The following is a 16,455-nucleotide window of genomic DNA, read 5'->3' as shown; positions in this document are numbered from 1 at the left end:
CACTAACCCTACAAAGATGCTTCACATTCCCACATCTCTCAGCCCTTTGGATCCACTGAGTGGTTTCACATTGCATTCCTGGGGGCCTGGAATTCTCTGAAGGCACTTTAGGGTCAGCCAAGTTGGGTGTTGGTCCAAACAACTGGACTCTGGGCCTCCTGACCTGGCCTGAACCAGAACAGCTCTCGTTTATTTAAACCTTGGGACTTTTCGTAAGAATCACTTGAAAAGAGATGAAACACACACAGAATCTGCTCTCTGGGAAAGTAGGAAAAGAGAGGAGAGCTCTATACATGAACAGAATGCATGGATATCAACTTGTTCCCCTTCTGTCCATTTTCCAGCTTCTGTGCTTTTTATTAAGAGAGCTTTATTGAGAGAATGATACACATGCCATACAAGTAACCCATTTAAGTTGTATAATTTGGTGGGTTTTAGTATATTCATAGATTGAACAGACATCACCACAATCAACTTTACGTTTTCATCACCTCAGAAAGAGACGCTACACCCATTAGCGCTCACTCCCCATTTCCCCACAAACTTCTCCAGCTCTAGGCAACCACCAGTCCACTTTCTGTTTCTATGGGTTTAGCTATTCTGGATATGGCATATTAATGGAGTCATATAATATGCGATCTTTTTTTTTTTTTTTCTATACGCGGGCCTCTCACTGTTGGGGCCTCTCCCGTTGCGGAGCACAGGCTCCGGACGCGCAGGCTCAGCGGCCATGGCTCACGGGCCCAGCCACTCTGCGGCATGTGGGATCTTCCCGGACCGGGGCATGAACCCGTGTCCCCTGCATCGGCAGGCAGACTCTCAACCACTGCGCCACCAGGGAAGCCCTGTATACAGGTTTTTGTGTGAACATACTTTTTCATTTCTCTTGGGTATACACCTAGGAGTGGGATTGCTGGGTCATATGATAACTCTGTGTTTAACATTTTGAGGAACTGCCAGCCTCCTCTTCTCTTAAGTGGATCACATATGTAGACTTGTGGTTGGCCTCCTTTGCCTTCTTCTTTGCACTCAGTTCAGCCTGATTCAGCCCTACATCCTGTTCTTCACCCTGCTACCTCTAGGTTACTTTCCTAAAATGGAAGAAACTTCTGTGGTTCTCTATTACTTAAGGAAGGAATTGAAACTACCTGAACATGGCAGTCCGAGTTCCTCCCAGTCTAGGTCCTGGCTACATTTATAATTCATCCTCCAGTAATTTCTCAGTTTTCATTTCACGACATTTTATTTCCTTGCCTTCATTTCAACAAAAACATAAATTAAGTTGTAACAAAGATTTTCACGTATTTGATTTTTCTTTTGATTTCAGTGATCTAAAGATGCGCTGTCCTGTGTGGCAGCCACTAGCCTTATGTGGTTATTGAGCACTTGAAATGTGGTTTGTCCAAATTGAGATGGGCTATAAGTGTAAACTATACACTGACTCCAAGACTTAATATGAAAAAAATGTAAAATATCTCATTAATAATTTTTATATTGATCATATTTTGAAAAGATAATGTTTTTACTGTATTGGTAAATTAATTATTAGAATTAACCACCTGGTTCTCTTTTTGTTTTTAACTTTTTTAATGTTACTACTAGAAAATTTTAAATTACTTATATGGCTCACATATGTGATTCATATTTCTATCTGATAGTGCTAATCTAAACAATTATAAAGTAAAATGTCATTATATTCAAAGAATACACAATTTTAATATATTAATATTATCATTAAAACGTGTATTAAACTGAAACGCAAATTTTTGAATTATTTATCATAGTTTCCAGTAAAAATTGTTTTCTTCTGAAACATTTACAGTTATCTATTTAAGTTAAAAAGCAAGCTGTGGGCTTTCCTCGTGGTGCAGTGGTTGAGAATCTGCCTGCCAATGCAGGAGACACGGGTTCGAGCCCTGGTCCGGGAAGATCCCACATGCCACGGAGCAGCTAAGCCCGTGCGCCACAACTACTGAGCCTGCGCTCTAGAGCCCGCAAGCCACAGCTACTGAAGCCTGCACACCTAGAGCCCGTGCTCCGCAACAAGAGCAGCCACCGCAATGAGAAGCCGGAGCACAGCAGCGAAGACCCAACACAGCCAGAAATAAATAAATTAATTAATTAAAAAAAAAAGCAAGCTGTAACTAATAATGGATTTCAGACTTTGTGATTTTTAGGGAAGTAATGTTTATGGGATGAAATGGGCAAAAGTCATATTGCACAGGGTTGGAGTGAATCAGACCTCTTTGTAAGGAAGTGACCTTCGTGATAATGAAAGGAAGGAGAAATGACTGTGGTAGGATGTGAAATAGATGAGATGGACATTGAACTCTATAATTGGACTTCTTTTTTTTCCAGATGTACACCTTCAGATTCTTTTCTGTTATAGGTTATGGCAAGATATTGAACATAGTTTCCTGTGCTGTACAGTAAATCCTTGTTGTTTGTTTTCTATATAGTGGTATGTATCTGTTAATCCCATACTCCTACTTTATCTGTCCCCCTCTCCTTTCCCCTTTGGTAAATGTAAGTTTGTTTTCTAAACAATCTAAAAAAATAACACAAATCAACTTATTTACAAAACACAAACAGACTCACAGGCATAGAAAACTAACTTATGGTTAGAAGACTTTTTTTTTTAATTTAATAAGATATAATTAAATTCTCAAATAATTAGAAATTCAGCTTTATTTAAACTATTTTGATTCAAAACCAGTGGTTCTTAAACTTCTTTGTGTCGTGGACCCCTTTGAAAGTCTACCATGAACAAGTCCATCACCACATTCCCTGGGCATAACCTGCTAGTTCCTATCTTTCTTTCTTTCTTTTTTTTTTTTTTAACATCTTTATTGGAATATAATTGCTTTACAATGGTGTGTTAGTTTCTGCTGTGTAACAAAGCGAATCAGCTATATGTATACATATGTCCCCATATCCCCTCCCTCTTGCGTCTCCCTCCCCCCCCATCTTCCTTCGTATGTACCACTCCTGCCCCCACCCCCCTCTTCTCCTTCCTGCTGGTCACCTAATGTGAAAATCTCTTGCCTTTTTAGAGTGTCTTTTGGAGGACTTAAAAGAGAAAGTGTTTTGTTCTGTTTTTCATCTGTGGTGTTAATAGCTATTTGTGCCAGCTTCCAGCAGGGCCCCAAGGGAGCTGAACAAGGAGGGGTTCACCTCCCTAGGAACTAGATTATAAGTGCTATGAAGGCAGGGATTTTTGTTGTAATTGCCTCGGGCTGTGTGTTCTGTGTGCCTAGAATAGAGCCTGGTACATAGTAGGTGTTACGTAAGTAGTCACTGAATGAATGAGTAGGGGAGGGAGCTGGGTCTGGAACCTCCAGCTTTCTAGACTTGATGAAGCTCTAAAGTTGGGCCCATAAGAATCAGGACGCCTTAATGCAGACAGTGGATGTTGGATACTGGAGAGGAAACAGGAGGTTAGAAGAGGGAGAGGCTTAAAACAGATTAAGGGGATGTATTAGTTTCCTATTGTTGCTGTCACAAACTACTCCAGACTAAGTGATTTAAAACAATACAGATTTTTTTCTCTTGTAATTCTGAAGGTCAGCAGTCTGAAGTCAGTTTCACTGGGCTAACGTCAAGGTGTCGTTGGGGCTGGTTCCTCCTGGAGGCTCTAGGGGAAGATTTGTTACTGAGCCTTTTCTAGCTTCCAGACGTCACCTGCATCCCTTGGCTTTTGACCATTTCTTGCATCTCCAAGGCCAACTGCATCATGCCTTCTTTCCTCTCTGATTTCTGCTTCCCATCCTTAAATCTTCTCTCTGATTCTAACCTTCCTGCCTCTGACCCTTGTGATTACATTGAACCCCCCTGGATAATCCAGGATGCCTTCCCAATCTCAAGATCCTTCATCACATCTGCAGGGTCCCTTTGACCACGGAAGGTAGCGTATTCACAGGATGTGGACATTTTTGGAGGCCATTACTTAGCCTACCAAAGGAGACTCTAAAAATAAACATGGTGCCCTTTGTGTTTTTGCCAAGTTTGTCTGGGCCTTGCCTGGCTTAAAGCCTCTTAATTGACAGGACTTCTTCCTCACAATGACTAGGAGGCCAAGGCTAAGAACAGTGTTTGTTTATATATGTTCCACCACTTCTCGACAGCATATTGTCAGTTTGCTTTGGTCTGTTGCTTTCCCACTCACCAAGGAGGTACCAACACATAGACCCTATAAAGGACTGAGCTAATCCTCCTCTAATTTTGTCATTGATAAGTGCCTATTACAGTTCTTAAGAAGTTGATGAGGAAGTGCATACCTGTGACTTTGAACGATTCGGTGTATGGAGGGATGGTATTACACCTGTCCACCCAGACTTAACTGATGGAGATATAGGAGCTAGACTTGCTGTCCTTGAACAGAGTGGACTGCAAAAGCAAGAAAGCCAACTGACCTTAAGAACCTGCTGTATAAAAAAATAAATAAATAAAATTAAATTTAAAAAAGAAGAAAAAAGGAATCCAACTGGCTTTATTTAAAAGACATGTGGATTGTATAAATTCACACAGGAGGGAAAGGCATTCTTTTGTACCTTAAGTAATAATTAATGTTGATGAGCATGTACCAGGTGCCAGACCATGTTCTAACTACTTAACATTTTTAAATTCATTTAGTCATCATGAGAACCACATGAAGTCATACCATTATTGTTCCCACTTTATAAATGAGGAAATAGGGCATGGAAACGTTAAGTAGCCTAAGGGTACGTGGCTAGCAGAAGAGGGGGTCGGGATTTGAACCCAAGCCATCTGGCTCCAGAACCTGCACTCTTAACCAATATCCTGTATACATCTTCCAGCAGTGTGATGTAATGGTGCACGATAGCCTTGCTGTAGTAGGTACAGTGCAAAATGGACTTTAGCTGGAAGTGTATTTACTTACAGGTATTATTATCTAATGGACTTTACTCGTGAGATAAGAGGTCACATATAGCTAATGTTGGAGGAAAGCATAAAGGTTGAGAGAAAGAAAGTGGAAAGCCTGATCTTTGATATTGACGAGGTGATTTGGAGGTTTAATAATTGCATGTTCTCCCTTTTCATGCCTTCACGCCCCCTTACCATTGGCCCGTAGGATCTGTTCCCCCTTCCCGGCATGTTTCCGGCTTCCCCGTGTTGCCAGTGGTCTTTCTTGAGCTGATTGCTGCATGCGGCAGGACTGATGGCTGACCCAGTCTTCTCTGCTCGGTTCCTTTCGTTTTCATAAATGAAGAAACAAATTTATTGTTATCCCAAATCCACTTAAGACCAGGATAAGAACTTGTTTACCCCATAGATCCTATTCTTTGGCTACTTTGCCAACCTGTGCTAATAACCATCTAAAAAGAAAGTATTTTAAAAATCCTTGATGAAAGGTGAAGGAGAGGGTTGTGTGAAGAGGGGCAGACTGGAGCCAGCTGCTGATAAACTGGAGCAGGTTTGAAACATGTCAGCGAAGACATGGAATTCTCCCCCCCCCCCGTCCCCGCCCCCGCCCCCCCCGCCCCCCCCCCCCCCCCCCGCCGTGCAGACAAGCATCCTTTGTCTTAGGAGGTTATGGCTTAGGAAACCAACCTCTAGAGCTTTTCAGAATTCTGTGTCCTGATTCCTTTTTCTTCTTGATGAAGCTGATGGGAGCAGTAGGAAGCATTTCCTCCTTTTAGGAAGACAACTTTTGGGGGCATATTTAATAAAGAAAAACCAAGATGCAAAGATTTGGGGCTTATTTTAAATGTTACTCTTCCTTGTGGATTGAATTCTGACTTGAAATACCAAGGGTGCCACCCAAAAAGGATCTGGAAATAGTGCCTGAAGGCAAACATGTTCTTCCCTGTGCTGATTTGATTCCAGAATGACCAGTTCATAATAGGAAAGGGGGCTTCAGCATGAGAAGATGTCATTGTTTTATTTGACTTTGTTCCAACGTTCTATAAATTCTTTCTCAGTGCTGTTTCCAAGCAGTAACCAAGAATCCACATTTTCTGGGTGTGTTTGTTTGTAATCGATAATTTATCCTCCAACTGCATCCACCAAAGGCTCAAGTCTACTTGCAGTAAGTGACATGTGTGCAGTGCACTGTTTGAGTGGGAGACAGGAGACAAGGCAAGGATGCAGGGAGTCAGCATTGCCAGCCAGCTCTCCTGCTAGAGCTACTACGAGTGAGGGTTAAACACAGCAACACCCTTCCAGGCAGCAAAGAGGAAAGGGTCACAGCATTGGTTATGTAACTGTCATCTAATAAAAGGAAACAGTTCCTCAGAAAGCCATAAATCTTTTCTAGGTCTGGAGTTTTCAAAGAATTTTGGCTAGGCAGTGGGTTAGCAAAAGTATTCTTGAGGTTACAGCCCTCTGTCTTGGATGCTGTGTCAGGAGCATAAACACCCACCTGCCGTACTTGCCAAGCAGTATGGGCCATTTGGCACGGCCTCACCCCAGCTCGCCCACCTTGTGAGGACCCTGATCATTTAACTCATGCCTGAAGTTATTAACTCATGCCTGGGAGATCCATGTTTTATATTATCACTGTTCCTCTCCTTGGAAGACAGTACTTTAACAGTGGGGCAAGGAGGAATGATAGGTACCTGATATTGATTCAGTCAGCACGTTTATAGAGTCCTCATTCTTTATTAGGTCCTGGAAATCCAGTGATGAACCAGGCATACTCGGTCCCAGTCTTCACAGTCATATATAAAATCGGGAGTGGGGGTGTGATTTTCTTTTAGATGGAAATGTATAGTTGTGCTCAAATTTTTAAAAAACATAATTAAAAACTGCAAAACTGTCCGTAATAACTCAGAGCATCCCAGGCCCATGCATACACAAGCTTTCTTCTCTTCTCAGGACGTTTTGATAAGAGTGTTGGCACAGGCTTCCTGTCATTCATTCATTAGAGTGTTATCTTCATTTCTGGGAGAAATTGAAATGTGGAGGAGTGCATGAGTAGTGCTGAAACAAAAGAATCGGGTGTGCAGAAGGTTACCATGGGAACAAGACCTTTTGCCTCCAGCTTCTGTGAAGTAGATTCATATGATAAGTACTTTAAATTCTCATTTTTAAGCAAAAGCTTGGTCTAATGATATTAAAATTTCAAGAACTTTAAACATACTGGTTTTCTATATTTGTGTGCTCCTGTTTCTGTTCTCTCTAGCACGGGTATGATCCCTGAGAGGAAGGGCTAAACAAATGGGAGCCTTAACCGATGCAAGGGAGTCTCCAGGACCCTTGGTTCTGTACTCTCTCCATGCCCCTCCCTTCCCCGGCCCCCAGCTCCACCTTTCTTCTTTGGGATTTGCTGGGTGCCCTGAACTGAAAGTGTCTGTGGGGAGCTGTATTTAAACCTAGCAGGCTCTGTGTTGTGTGGTATTAAGGGTAAGAAAACCCTTTGTTTATCTCTTCACCCCAGTCCTTTCCGTCATATGTCCAGGTTGATTTTAAAGGTTTTTTTTTTAAATAGTGATCTTGGGGTCTTCTTATATATTTTTTAATTTTATTTATTTTTGGCTGTGTTGGGTCTTTGTTTCTGTGCGAGGGCTTTCGCTAGTTGTCGCGAGCAGGGGCCACTCTTCATCGCGGTGCGCAGGCCTCTCACTGTTGCAGCCTCTCTTGTTGCGGAGCACAGGCTCCAGGCGCGCAGGCTCAGTAGTTGTGGTGCACGGGCCCAGTTGCTCCGCGGCATGTGGGATCCTCCCGGACCAGGGCTCGAACCCGTGTCCCCTGCATTAGCAGGCAGATTCTCAACCACTGTGCCACCAGGGAAGACCGATTTTAAAGGTTTTGACGGGATGATGAGAATCTTTTAACAAAAACCATCCTAGAGATTTTAAGGATCAAACAGTAGCTCTCAGGATGGGAATGAGGGCTACCAGAACATTTTTGTTGAGAACATTTCTTCCCACATTCCCATTTTTAATTCAACCCTTATCCCTTTATTATCAACCCAGAGAGAAAATTTCAGAGAACACTAAAATGGAATGGGAGAAGATGTATAGTCTGCTGGGGAGGAAACCCTGTGAGACCTTTACCAGATCAGGATGTAGGGTATTCTCACTGAGAAGCAACAGCCCTGTATTTCTGTTGAATTAACAGATTTCCTATCAGTGTGAGTCTGGTGAAGGATTCATAGATGAGCTTCATCTTGTTCATCACTGATTTTGATTGATTGATGATGGCTGCCTGGAGTACAGCTTCTGCGTGTGGGCAAAGCACCATCATCAGTGATGCCTGCCGTGGCTAAGTGGAGTTACTCTTGCCATGCGTTTGCTCTTCCTGACCTAATGTATTAAAAGAAATTGATGCTTTAGTGTCAACGTGACCACTAAAACAAACAAAACAAAGCAAAGCCAACTCCCAAAAAACAAACAAAAATCCAACAAACCCAAACAAATAAGCCCCAAATCTCACTTATCCACAGCAGAATAGAATTTCATTTTGGTAGAGAACAGAATGTTCTGTTGTTGCTCTGTTAGGAAAGTATTTCCAGCAGCACATAGTTTGCTGCCACTTATCTGGAATATTTCTTTGTTTAGTGAAGATATTTTATTATATAATAGCCATTTAGACATGTGAAACCTGCCTGGTATGTTACATGTCTCCAGCATAAGTGAATATGACCCTCTCTGGTGGGATACTGCAGCCACGTAGACTGACAGCTCATTCAAGTGAGGAAGGTATCGGGGAATGGTCTGAGTTTGCTTTAGGCAGATGGATATTAATGAAGGAAAAGTACCTTAAAAGGATGCCATTCCGAGAAAGGCACAGGACAGCGCTGATTATAACCAGAGCCCTGCTTTCTGTGCTTCTCCAGCTAGAGCGCTCAGTGCTGAGCTTCTTAGTGGCCTGGAATCCTCCCTACATCAGGTGAGGGAGGGGCCGGTCTGGTAGGGTTTTCAGTAAGCGCAGCTGGCATTGAAGAAGCGTGGGCTGAACTGGGTCTCATTTTAGTGACCCTATTGGACAGGATTGTAAAAGCTTGTGCTGGGAGTTCGTTGTCTTCACTGGTGACCTTCACTGTGCCTCAAATAGCTCTGGGAATTCCATTTGTGGTCAGTAAATATATACTGATTTGATTTACCAGTGAGTAGAGCAAGGTAGAGCCTGACTTCTTTGCAGGGGTTACATTCTTGGTAAAAAAGCAACAGAACAAAATTCCTTGAACGGGTTCCATCTTCATCATTTTCTTTAATTTGTTTAGAACACAAATTCGATGTATTCACGCATCAAATATTTGGCTGTCTTTTGTATTCCAGGTGCTACGGCCAGGTCCCGAGCATATAGAGTTGAACGAAACAGACATGACCTCTGTCCTCTAGCCCTTGCTAAGAGAGACAAAGGTAAACAAAATCATAATATAATTAATTATGATAATAGTAGGTACACCAAAGGAAAAGCACAGAGGTTTATTAGGACATAAAATAAGGGTGCCTAACCCAGCCCACAAGGGTCAGGGAAGGCTTCCTGGAAGAGGCGAACTTTAATCTGAGACTTGAAGGATGAGTGGGGCAAAGGGGAGGCAGCAGGGAACAGGGAGGGCTAAGATGATGACTCCCAGAGGGTTTCACCTGGCACCCATGAAACAGTATTTGTTCATGCTGTGTGGCTGGGGATCAGACCACGTTGCTGGCCGCCACCCTCCTGGAGGCTGCACCTAGGGAGGCTGTCGGCTCTTCTGCCGTCTTGCATATCTTGCCCTAGGATAAATCTACTGTGAAAGTCTTCACTGTGTTGATGTGTGTAAATTATTTGCTGAGATAGTTAAACAGTTGGTCTTTTTGGAAAGTAATATATTTCTTCTTCAGTTCCAGCTGTTAGCCTTTTTTCTGGATGTCTAGGTTGAGGGCTGGCCAGTAGTAACAGAGCAGTGGGCACCTGCGAGCAGAGGCTACAGTAGGTGTAGTAGTTCAAACACAGGCTCTGGACTCAGAAAGCCTCTGGCTCTGGTTTCAAACTGAGGCCAGTTGTTTCAAGTTTTGACTTAAGTACTCTTAGCCTTGGTTTTCTTATGGGTTTATTGGCCATCTCATAAAGTTGGCTTGAGGATTAAATTAGATGAGGCAGTGCATGAGAAGCCCTGGGCTTGGCACAGTGACTGGCGGTCATGATTATCAATTGTTTGCTCCTTGACATCCACCGAAGCATGTCATCCTGTGCTAGGCACATGGGAAGAAATTTTGTTGGCTGACTGATGAAACCAGATTTGTTGTCTGCATTAAATAAGTTTTAATCTCTTTTGTAGCTGGGCGGATTTACTGTACTGTCTTCAAGAGCTCTCAGGAATGCTCGTCCCTGACATGCCAATGACATGACCTGATGAATTTTCAGAAGACTGTTAGTAATGGTATGGGGACATTTAGCCTCAATTTGTAGGTCTTTTCGGCCTCCTACGGAAGGGAGAAAGTGATGCTCACAAAAGTATATGCTGGGTGTATCAGAAGCGGCTACATCACTGTTGACTTTGTTTTTTCCCTGAAAATGGAGTGCCACATTTAAGACCATCACTTGATAAAGCAACCACAAAAAGCCTAAGGAGTATCCGGTCCCTGCAGCTCTAGGAAGTATTAGAGGAGAGGTTACAGGCCTTGAGCAAGCTCCTCAAACATGGCCGTGTAGTTCTCATCTTGAAGTCCCCACCTCCTGGGAGGCCGCCCTTGTGTTTCTTGGTGGTCTGACCTTTCTCTGCATAGCCAAGGAGCTCACCCGGGCAGGCTGCAGTCATTTGCAGTGCTCATGTGAAGTATGGATGTGATTAGGTGGAGGGAGAAGAAGCAAGAAGCAAGCAGTTTAATTTTCCTTTGGACGTGTCAAATAGCTGAAAATACGCATCTGTGAGAATTCAGAGCCACCGGATGCTGGTGATGGTGAGTCAACAGTCAAACAGGGCTAACCTGGGTTTCTGGTTAAGAGGCAGTGCTTCCAGGAAGCCTTTCCTGGTTCATCAGAGGTTTCTCAAAATCTAGACGTTAGCGATAATGACATTAGAATTTTGGTGGGAAAAAAAAAAGAAAGGTTGTGTAACGTGATTGGTTGTAAAACATGATCATTTTGGTAATGCTACAAAGAGGAAATAATGAAGGTATTGTGCCAGAAAGAAAAATTCACTGGGCTGAAGTAGATTTCCATTAAAAAGTTATCCTTCAAGTAAGCCAAATTGCTTCACAGACTCATTCAAGTTTCATGTAGGGAAGCAGAATGCTTTTCTCTTTGCTTCATTTGGCTCTCTGGCTTTCTTGGTTATTGAAATAATACCTCATTCTTTAGTAATACTTTCTTGGCCTGTTTGTAGCTCAGCTCACTTAGTAAAATATGCAAATTTGCCAAAAATAACCGATATAATTTAACATAGAAAGCTTTGAATTATGTTTTAATTGTGCCAGTGTCTAAATAAAAGATGGGTGGCTTCGTTTATATTATGTTAAAATAAGTAGCATAGATATTTCATTAGTATTTTGTTTTTAATCTTGTACTTTGGCAAACCTTCTAGAGTGATAAATGAATTTTCCTTTTCATTGGGAAAAGCCAAGTTACTGTTGTTTTTGGTCATGTAGTTGCATTCCTCAGACTGTAACAGTTAGCTGAAGACAAGAAATTGGAAGAGATCTTTGCCGCTAAGATATTTATTTCCTAGATTTACATGATAATGACCTTATGAATGGTTTCTTATTTTTTCAATTTTCTTTGAACATTTTCTTAAACGACACTTGGAGCTAAAAGAAATTACAAATATTTTGCATTTATATGAAAACCAGCTAAAAACGAACTTGTCCTGATTACATAATACCTAGAATTCCTGTGGCTCTGAATTCTCACACATGCATATTTTCAGGGAAAGTTAAACTCTTTTCTTCTCGCTTCTCCCCCTTCCTCCTAAGTCCCTGTCTACCTGAATAGTTTCATGACCCACCTTGATGCCCAGCTAGAAACTTTGACGCCCAGCTAGAAACTTTGACTAGAAACCACAATGTCTTCCTTGACTTTTCCATCTAATGAGTTTCTCTATTCTATTAACTTTCCCACCAAATTATTACCCTAATGTGTCCTCTCTTTTTGATTTCCCACTGCCAAGGCTTTATTTTCACTTGCCCAGATTAGCATCTTACTGGCCTGCTTATGGTCTGTCTCTCGCCACTTCTGTCTCAATTGTCTCTGTCTGATTGGATGGCTTCAGCATGTCCATCCAGCAGGTTCTCCTTATCCATAACATAGATTAAGCCCAAGTTCCTCAGTAGACAGTGAAACCTTTATAGTCTAGCTCTGACCCGCTTGCTTTGCAGCCCTCGTTCTCTGCCCCTGTTCCTCCTGTGGTCGACACCTTGCCTCGCTGAACCCCACAGTTTTCCCAACGAGATTCACGCCTGTGCCCACGTTGTGTCCCTGCCTGCAGTGCTCTGCCCCCCTTCTCTCCATATTGCCATCCTCATCCCTGATGATTCCTCACACCTTTCCTCACCTCACGCCCTGCCCTGAGCTTTTCACTGTATGTTTCTGTTAATAAGTCCTATATCGCAATTAATTGGTTCCATGCCTCCCATGGGCCACTCAACTCTGAGTGTCAGGAGGTAAAGGATCGTTTCTTACTCCACCTTCACTTAAGGAAATAATCTTTCCTTGGCATGTAACTCAGCTTATTCTGTATTGATTCTTGGTTTTATACTATCATTTCTTGATATATACTATTAGTGGCAGAGTCAGAGAGCTTGAAAATCCACCTGTGGATATATATCCCAAAGATTTGAAAACAGTGACTCAAACAGATACTTGTATGGGAATGTTAACAGGAGCATTACACAATATCCAAAAGGTGGAGACAACCCAAGTGTTCATCAACAGATGAACAGATAAACAAATTATGGTATGTACCTACAATGGAATATTATTCAGTCATAAAGAGGAAAAAGTTCTGGTATATCCCTTAACATGAATGAACCTAGGAAACATTATGCTAAGTGAAATAAGCCAGACAAAAAGTACAAATATTGTTATGATTCCAGAAATATCTAGAATAGGCAGATTCATAGAGATAGAAAGTAGATTAGAGGTTATCAGGGGCTGGGGAGAGGGGGAAATGGGGGATTATTGCTTAATGGGTACAGCATTTCTGATTGGGGTGAGGAAAGTATTTTGGAAATAGTGATGATGGTTGCACAATATTGTGAATGTAATTAAAGCCATTGAAAATGGTTAAAATGTATATTTTTCCAGAATGAAAAATATATAGTTCATATAATTTTTAAAAAGTTACTGCCACCAGCACCCGTATGCATATATGTTCCAACATGTAGTTAGTTATATACAAGCATTTTTTCCTTCCTATATCATTTATGTTTATCATTCTTACCTTCTTAATATATCACAAATTTCTTGAAGTCAAGGACCAGTCTAGATAGAAAATATTCTTTAAGAAACATGGTTTTTGTTTGTATAGGGTTTGAAGTTGGATGTTTTTGAAATTCTGAAACTTTTTGGAGAGGGTTTGACATTTTATTTGAATCTTAATAAACTCAGAGTGACACAGTGACATGAAGTCACTGAGTTTTGAAACGTAGATGTGTTTTTCTGACCTGCTGTCTAGGAACTGTGTGTATGAACCCTGATCCCATTGGGAGGAAACCAAATAGTCCAGCAAAGTGTGCTTTCAGTTGCTCCTCTTGCTGTTTTTTTTTTTTTTTTTGCGGTACGCGGGCCTCTCACTGTTGTGGCCCCTCCCGTTGCGGAGCACAGGCTCCGGACGCGCAGGCTCAGCGGCCATGGCTCACGGGCGCAGCCGCTCCGCGGCATGTGGGATCTTCCCAGACCGGGGCACGAACCCTCGTCCCCTGCATCGGCAGGTGGACTCTCAACCACTGCGCCACCAGGGAAGCCCCTCCTGCTGTTTTAAACAAGGGGCTTGGATGATGAGACCATGTAGTTGGGAACCATATTAATTATTTTCCCTAAGTCCCTTTTAAAGGCAATTAAAATGTAGATGTTTACCCAGAATATAAATAGATTTATTCTTCTAGGGAGTTAAAATGCATTTCATTGTCTTTTAAGCTCCTATGGAGACTTTTAAAAATAGAATAGATAATGATGACAAGCTAATACAATTTACATTAAAATGAGTTTAATGTACATGTACATTTATAAAAATAAGACCTCTTAATTTTTTTACTTGAGTGCCAGGATTTTCTTTGAAAAGAAGTGAGATATAAATGGGAGAAAATGTTAGCCTGTGTTTACTATTAATCATCTCACATAAATCTCTGGTGTCTCATTCACCGTGTGCCTTGAATTTTATATTATGGAGTCCACCCAGAAAACTGGTAAGGAGCAATGATGTGCTAAATGCTAAAGGGCTTATGGAAAACTAACCTTCCCTTGTACTACTATTCCAGAAGTGAACATTAGACATTGTTGGTTTCGCCTTCATCACACTTTTAAAGAAAATGCTCTAGTCCTGTGTGATAGTTATTTCTATCCAGCTTTTCCTGCCGCTCTGAACTTGCTCAGGAAGTGTGCTCTAGGGAAGATCCCAGTTTTTAGTGTGCATTCGCATCATCGGGCGATCTTGATAAAATGCAGGTTCAGATTGGGGGAGGTAGGTGGCAAGATTCTGCATTTCTGGTGAGCTGTCATTTTTGATGAGCTGTTAGATGATACCAATGTTGCTGGTCACTGGACCACATTTTCAGCAAGAATACTCTGTTTCAAATATCTGAGTTGATGTTCTGTTAAAATTGGATGCAATCTAAGGTTGCCAGAAAAAAATACAAGACATCCAAGATGTCCTATGCAGTATTTGCACATGGTTGTATTAAAAAATTATTCATTGTTTATCTGAAATTTAATTTTAACTGGACTAGACACAATACATGTGTGTGCAAGTACACACAGCACACACACTGGCAACTCTAAATCGCAATCTTCAGTCATATACGAAGTCATTTAAATGTCATATATTAGATTTAAATGAAATGATTATTTTGAGAGAAAGGACACAGAACTAGGTTTGTTTCACACCTATTTTTTAGGCACTAACTTAGGTGTTTTGCTCATATGCTTTTCAATACAGTAAAATATGTAAGCATGAACCCTGTCCCCCTCCTAGTATCTGTGGAATTCTTGAAAAATAGTGAAATCTGTACATTCTAAAATATACCTGAAAGCACAGAAATGCCCTGGATTATTAATGTTTTAAGCCAACCATACGAAGTAATAAGGTCTTTATATGATAGATTTAAATTTAGACTCTTTTATAGTTTTTTTCTTGTATTTTCTGGTACCGTGTACTGTTGATATTTTCAAATCCTGTACGTATAATAGTATTACATGAGGATGATCTGTTGTCTATTAAAGCACACAGAAGAAAGTGTAAATGATTTTCTTTGTTTTTTTTCCAGATTCTTTACAGAGTTGGAAGCAAGACATCAGAATAATATTTTCATAGATGACATAAGTGACATTGTGGAAAAACACACAGCATCCACATTTGACCCATATGTGAAATACTGCACAAATGAAGTCTACCAACAGCGGACACTACAAAAATTGTTGTAAGCAATATTGAGTGTTACAGTTTTAATTATCTCATTTTAATTAGGTCACATAGATCGAAATTAATGGATCTCTTAAATTATATTTAGAAATGCCTCCTGATGATCTATTTTCCAGAGAGAAATTTTTTTTCTTTTTATAAATTTTTTTTTTTTTGATGTTGGGGCTAGGAGTTTTTTATTAATTTATTTATCCATTTTTTCTGTGTTGGGTCTTCGTTTCTGTGCGAGGGCTTTCTCTAGTTGCGGCGAGCGGGGGCCACTCTTCATTGCGGTGCGCGGGCCTCTCACTGTCGCGGCCTCTCTTGTTGCGGAGCACAGGCTCCAGGCGCGCAGGCTCAGTAGTTGTGGTGCACGGGCCCAGTTGCTCCGCGGCATGTGGGATCCTTCCAGACCAGGGCTCGAACCCGTGTCCCCTGAACTAGCAGGCAGACTCCCAACCACTGCGCCACCAGGGAAGCCCAGAGAGAAATGATTAAGAGGATTGCTTTTAGGGTGAGGGCATTTGATTAAAAAAAATCCAGTTTGTAGAGAATTTTGTCTCTAAAGCAATTATGAAATTGTAGTTTGTTGCTGTTTTCCTTCTTTTTTTTTTTTTTAATTGCTGCAAGACACGGAGTTGGTGATCAGTGATTATCATTCTAAATGGTGAGAAGATTGTTCTCTAAGCTGTTATTTGACCATTAAGTAGCCTGAGGCCAAGATAGAGTTTTTGAGTAGGTTGAACTAGGGCCTAGGAGCCAGAGCTTTCTCAAGTATCCTAATCTTCCTCCATTCAAATGACAACTCTATTCAGTTGTTTATAGGAATTGCTGATTTTCCCCCTCGGTGTAGTTAGGGGTTAAGGAGAGCAGGGGAAGGTCTGAAGGAAGGCAGTTTTTTTAAAAAAGTTCTTAAAGGCTTTAACTATGAAACAAAAAAGAATTAAACTTTA

General features: G+C 41.4%; 1 protein-coding gene across 3 annotated transcripts in view; it reads left to right on the top strand.

The window, feature by feature from the left end:
• The window catches only part of ARHGEF26 (Rho guanine nucleotide exchange factor 26), a 157,625-nt gene that overhangs the window by 69,670 nt on the left and 71,500 nt on the right, over nt 1–16,455 (top strand). For all 3 annotated transcript variants that reach the window (XR_010943426.1, XM_067737463.1, XM_067737462.1), the window contains exon 7: nt 15,369–15,521. Coding sequence is in view for 2 of the 3 variants with exons in the window: in XM_067737463.1 (XP_067593564.1) it covers nt 15,369–15,521 (153 nt within the window). In the remaining variant the exon portion in view is untranslated. The remainder of the gene's footprint in view (nt 1–15,368; nt 15,522–16,455) is intronic.

The sequence above is a fragment of the Pseudorca crassidens genome, chromosome 5 (genome assembly GCF_039906515.1).
Source record: "Pseudorca crassidens isolate mPseCra1 chromosome 5, mPseCra1.hap1, whole genome shotgun sequence".
In the NCBI taxonomy this organism is placed as follows: Eukaryota; Metazoa; Chordata; class Mammalia; order Artiodactyla; family Delphinidae; genus Pseudorca; species Pseudorca crassidens.
The sequence above is the reverse complement of the archived record's forward strand: the minus strand, read 5'-3'. Positions and strand labels throughout refer to the sequence as shown.